The sequence below is a fragment of the Fusarium subglutinans genome (genome assembly GCF_013396075.1).
Source record: "Fusarium subglutinans strain NRRL 66333 chromosome Unknown NRRL66333_c0000252, whole genome shotgun sequence".
NCBI classification, from domain to species: domain Eukaryota; kingdom Fungi; phylum Ascomycota; class Sordariomycetes; order Hypocreales; family Nectriaceae; genus Fusarium; species Fusarium subglutinans.
The window spans coordinates 54,532-60,531 of record NW_023502315.1 but is presented as its reverse complement, the minus strand read 5'-3'; the positions used below and the strand labels follow the sequence as shown (position 1 = coordinate 60,531).

The 6,000-nt window shown below is 47.3% G+C and overlaps 2 protein-coding genes across 2 annotated transcripts; one reads left to right on the top strand and one right to left on the bottom strand.

Moving 5' to 3' along the window:
• Positions 1–437: 437 nt before the first annotated feature.
• On the bottom strand, positions 438–2,375 carry FSUBG_12168 (het domain protein; the record flags this gene model as incomplete). The annotated part of the gene is made up of 1 exon (XM_036676929.1): positions 438–2,375. The coding sequence occupies one exon, from the start codon at positions 2,373–2,375 to the stop codon at positions 438–440; it is 1,938 nt and encodes a 645-aa protein (XP_036532379.1).
• Positions 2,376–3,480: 1,105 nt separating this feature from the next.
• Positions 3,481–4,492, top strand: FSUBG_12167 (uncharacterized protein; the record flags this gene model as incomplete). The annotated part of the gene is made up of 3 exons (XM_036676928.1): positions 3,481–3,674; positions 3,748–3,905; positions 4,158–4,492. 3 exons carry the CDS (start codon positions 3,481–3,483, stop codon positions 4,490–4,492), a joined length of 687 nt encoding a protein of 228 aa, XP_036532378.1.
• Between the last annotated feature and the right edge of the window lie 1,508 nt (positions 4,493–6,000).

Here is a 6,000-nt window from a genome sequence, read left to right as displayed (position 1 = left end):
AGCTTAACCTTATAGGCCGCAGTTATCCCATAGTTCAAATGGGCTTGCAAGGGTAACAGAAAGCTTTAAGAACAAAGTTGCAGAACTATAAAAGCTACAGATGGATGCTAATGCTGTCAGCTACTTAAGCCGCTGTCAGCCTAACGAGTCGGTGCCTAATCAGCGAGCCATGTCCGGGTTTCATCTAAACTCGATTCATGATTGTAGTGAAACTTCAGCAGTCAAGACATGGCTCCATTCCTTTGTTCAATCCACCAAGCATGGACTAGCGACATTTACCCCTCGAACCTTATATTCAAGTACAAAACCTATGACCGGCCAGGCTTTACCATAGTATCTTATTTTGACAATTTCATTAGCTAACATAGACGTGAGATCCTTGCAGGCCAGTTGAATTGTGCAACAAGTTCATAAATAACTCTTCTAAATACCTTCAATTACCATCCCAATTCATGGCATGGCCCGATCCTGATTTCGAGTTCCCCATAATCATCGAACTCACAATTTCGAGATTCCATCCACACATCGCACGTAGGCAACGCTCTGTCGAGGGGTGAAAATATCCTCACAAGCCTAGCCAGCCTTCCGCCATATCTGTCATATATCAAACCCGTGTCACCGCCATGGTGCTTTAACAACCTTTCCCGGACATATGTTCCTCTCTCTCGATGATCCATGCGCTTGATATAGCTTACTATTGCAGAATTGTCTCCACCCTCACCGTCTACCCTAAGTCCTGTAGACTGGTTGTCAAATTCCCCTCTATTGCTTATAGCGTAAGCTCGCCCTTCACCGAACAGAACTGCCCAGAAGTGTGGGTAATGCAGCTCTGCCCGTCTAAAGCAAGTCGCGCCAAGATCTTCGGGTGCCCATTGTAGTCCGGTTGCAAGAACAAATGAGACAACGTGTTGAGGGTTAATTTGTAGCTCAAAGTCAGTAACCCACGTAAGTGTCCCGTCTTGGTGGAACGCAGAATCCGGGTGACATTCAAACGAAGGTATATATTCTTTGGTGGTTTGGCCATTGACTGATTTGAGAACCTTCAAGACGTCTCCATGCCAATGGATCTTGAATAGAGGCTTTTGAAGATGGCCCATCATGCGAGTTTCCTGGACTGAAATGGATTTTCGGATGAAAATAGTTTTCCGCTCCGACTCTTCCCGCGCTTCTTCCTGCTCCCAACACATAACGTCAAATTCGGCACCGCTATCAAAGTCATCTCTGCAAAGCAAGGCTTTTCTCGGCGGCAACTTGATCAGTTCGTAGGGCTTGAATCGAAAGTGAGTAAGACTCCGGCTAGAGCCCGCCAAAAGGATTCCCAGAGAATAGTTCTCATCATCGGGGTCCCGTACACTCAGGTCGAATATACATTCCACACCATGCGCAGTGCCTGCTGGGTGATCTTCCTTTCTGAGGACTCGGCCGTCCATCTTAACATTTTTACTAGTGACTTCCATGCCAGATTCGAAATTATTCACACTGATTTGGATATTCAGCCAGTGAGCGAACTCGGCCGGTGAATCTGCAAAGCATCCTCGAAGTAAACCAATGCCGTATGATGCGGAGTCTTGTTTCCAAGCAAAAAGGCTGAGGTCATCATGGCTCTTCACAATTTCCTCCTGGAGCCGAAGAAAAGACTTTGAACCTTCTCCGTAGAGAAGAGGCATGTTAACATTGAAAATCCCTAAAAGACAATAGGCAATATCTTCAACACGGGTTGTTTCTCTGCACGCCGCCCAAGACATTCTTTGCGCAACAGGGATAGTCGCGATATCGCTCTTATAGTCCAGGACTGTACTCGGTATGCCTGTCAGCCTTTCCAAGGTCTTGATGAATCGCAGGTCTGATCCCAGAGTTCTTGATCCGATGCGATTCCAATTTTGGTCGAGAAACACGACTTGACTGGGAGCGATCAACTCTTGAAGAGTCCAGCCTCTCGTGAACCATCGACACGCCCTCAGTTCATCTTCGAGCTTAGAAAAAGCTACGTCCGCCCATTGCCGGCCCTCATCTGACTTGGGCATGACCGTGTCGACCGGCGAGCAAGGGAACACCAAGTCGGAGAGGTAAACGTAGCATACTGAAGAGTGCTGATACCATGCGAACATGGAGTTGATAGCCTCGCTAAGCTCAGCGCTGCTTCTTTTATCGATGCAACATGTATCAATCCAGGTGTAAGAGAAATTGGCTTGACGGGATGCTTCGCAAGTCATTTGTATCTTTTTCCAGCCTGCCTTGCTTCTTGCGTAGGGGAGGCTCTCCATGTCTTGGAAGAAAACTTCATCTCCTTCCCATGTGTGAGACAGGATCGAGTAGGAACTTGGTGGATTAACGAAGTTCTCAAGTTTGTAGGTCTTGGTATTCATGAGCCACATGATTATTAGTTTGTTGAGAAAACAGGAGGAAATTGCTTCATGGAAGAGATATACGTGAGTCTGAACCAGTCACCTAGTAACGCCAATGGAAGTAGGAAAATCTTTCCAAAAATAAGATTTAGGCGCAAGTTATTAAGGACATAAAAAGAGAAGGTCTTTGTAATAGAAAAAGATCCAGCCTAGGAATTAAGTACATGTTATTATTTTTTCAGCTGCCATACTCCCCGGAAGACCCTTTAGCCGCCATCTGGAAAGATCCCGGCCAATAAGTGTCCACCAGGAAGCGCTCACCTAGCAACAGCTGCATAAGCGCGTGACAAGGCATGCAATAAGTGTTTATAATATTAAATTAGAGAGTCGTCATCTAAGTTTTCAATTTCTCAGCTTTACGCTGTAGTAATTGGTTAGCTCTTATAATAAGATGTCCGAGTTATTTAGCTAGATGTGTTATTTGCAGTTGAGACTTGCAGCTAAAAGCTTCAATCAACAGAGAGAACTTGGTTGTTTTAAGTTAATAGACCTGACAGCTGATAATTACATCACGCGGCTTAAACCTCTCTCAACCTACTCCGTCTAACTACGGCGAGCCATAGAGATGTTCTCGTCGTAGGTGCGGCTAAGCAATGTCGCGGGAAACATCGAACCGAGGGCCAGCCTTGACTGCACTAAGGCAGCTCAAGTCGTACTATCAGTACTGCACATTGATGATACACATTCACAGGCACAAGCGAAACGCGTAGTAGGCTTTTCGTCCGCCCCAGGCAGCCCCCGGGGTATAAGAAGACTTCTAATATTGAACTAGATACTAAAATCACTTGGCCTAAGATTCTCTAAATCTATACTAAATTGTGCTAAGTTTGCCTAAGGGCTTTTGTCACCTGGGGTAGAGGTCCTAAGTTTTATTGCATCCCCTTGGCAGCCAAGTCTCTGAGGCTTACCGCGAGGCAGGATGAAGAACCTCCGCACCCGAGCAAAATCTCCACTCATCACGCCTACCAAGCCAGAACTTCACCTTTAAGCTACTCATACTACTTTCTATGTCGTTCAACTGCGTCCAATTTCCAGAAAACAGACAATCTCGTTCACATAATCCTCTGCGCCCGCCATGGATAAAGCGCAATTCTTTGTGTCACCGACAGGCTCCCGGAGGGTTCGGGTTTGGACAAACATAAGCAACCCCGAGATATCAAACGGGGATGTAGAAGTGCTGGGGACGCATGGCATGAGTCCACTGAGTACACTTGGTTACATAGGCAGGCTATTCGATCTGGCTGCCCAGGCCAATCGCCCTTTGATATTGTGCGTGGAAGTCAACTTTCTCCCCATTGTTGCAGTATTAGGAGACTTCTAACGAATGCTCTCCGTCTTGTAGTAGCACCGTCTTGTGCAACCACGAATATGACTACGAATTTGAAACACAACTGCTGGGATGCTTCCCCAACTTCGCCACCCACCTTTTCGTGGTTGTTTATGAATGGAGCACATGGGGACGAGGCACGGTTATTCTCCTGAACACCACCGACAATAGATGTGAGTAATTGAGTAGCTACAAGGTAATTTTAACTGGGTCACGTATTCAAGCCGACGGATGTGTCTATCATCATTCTAGCCGTGGCCTTTCTTGCCAATTATCCACAAGTTCAAGAAGCAAGCCGCAGCCAGAGTGAGCCCAAAGACGATATCACTCCCGCACAGGTTTACTTCCTTCCCATTCTTTGTTGGTATTCTCTATAGAACAGCCGGTAGCAGGATGCCAACAGGGTACTAAAAGGATTGCTGTAGTCGTGACGTTCAGCTTCCACGAGTGCGTACCAGAGAAGATGGGCGAGTTTTGGTCTATCGAGCGACGACAAGACCGTGTCGCCAAGTTTGAGCAATGGGCGTTTCTTGATCTTGATGCTACCTTCTCAGGGTGGCCAACCATCCGGACCAATGCGCGGCGCGAGCTCGCTCGGCGGCATGCTTCTCTGTACTCCAGCGCCAATGCCGTCGCTGACCTCGACATAGCACGCATCATCCATCAAGACATGGCCAACGTCATCGCCCTACGCCAAGACCTGTGTCTGTTCAATGCAGCCTACGCAAAGTATAGCCAAATCCTGAATGTCCCCGAATAGCAAGATGGCCCGTATCAAAAAATTGCGAACCCTCTCGGGGAGAAGGCGAGAAGAAGGGCAGCCTATAGACGAGGCCGAGTTGAAGGAGAGAACCGAGCTGGTCGAGCTAGAGAACCGGCTACAGGATTCTCAGCAGAATCTTGAATATTAGCTCGAGATTTTTGAGGTAAACCTTCGTCAACTGGAAAACCTCCTCAGTCTAATAGGTTGCGTGGTTGCCATGTGGAATGAACTGTGATAAGGTTATAGGAGGTTAAAAGAGGCTTTAGACCCAAGCACACAAAGGTAAAGAACACGAAAAAATATATACAGGTAAAACCTGTCGGCCTTGCTGTTGTCTAGGATCTTACTTTCAGCTGAAAAGTTAGATGTCCTGATGACTAACCCTAGAGGTGTATAAGTAAGTGTTGCTGCTCTTCCGTAAGGATGATCAGGCTTGAACTGCACAAAATATCCGAAATAAACAGGCCTCGCTTGGCAAGAGACGCCTAACCATACCACTCACCTACAATAGACTTTCAACACTCAAGGCATTGCCCAAGGCCAAGCAACTATTTTTCTTCCTCTATCTTTTGTGGCAGTAGGTGAGCTCTACCAGCTACGTTAGCAACTTTCTAATCCATCTCAGAGTGTCTTTGGTATGACAAAGCTTGAGATTTCTTCATCGTGGTACCCGCCAGCGGCCATTATCGTTCTTTTCCTAGTTGGTGGAGCAATATTCCTACTTCAATGGCTGGGTGTGGATATGATCATAATTTGACTCCCCGCGAAGCCTGCGTCGGCACCAAAACCAACCTTTCGACTTCTGAATACCGGGCCTGAAGCAGATACTCCGGACGTATATGCTTAAACGCAAGGGCAGCGTAGCCTACATCCCAAGGAGCTACGCAGCCAAGAATTAGTCAAGTCGGCCCCTGGTAGCTTACACGATGCATGTTCGCTGTCGCCAGGGGTTCAACAGCAGCAAGCCACCCTCGACAAACTAGGACATCCTCATGCAGGCGAGAATCAGGAGGGAGATCAATTTGATGATGCCAAGGAGCCTGTCAAGGCAGATAAGAGTGCTCTTGGTGTACATAGGCTTCACAGTGTCCAAGCTCAGACACCGACGATCAGCCCATCGGCAAACGATATTCGTCTGCCGGCAAGACATTCGATGCATTCTCTAGCGGACTACCAGATGCAGCTAATGCTCCTTAAGCAACAATATCCAAATGGAAATTGATGGTGGCTCGCTCAGAAATGGATACAACCGTTGCAGAAGGGTCAAGGGATGCCGCATGTGGTAGAGAGAGCAAAAGCAGCTTCTCAAATGTCGACGGTCCCCCTAAACCCCAAGATGGAACAGAGAGTTGAAGGGCCACTATCCTGCCAACCAGCCAATCGATTAGCTGGTGCTGGCATAATACCAGAAGTAGTTAAGAATGTGTAAGTCCGGGAGAGAAGTCAAAGGTGTTAAATTAGGGCGGTGAGAGGGTTGAGCGAATCACGGATCTCTATACCCATAT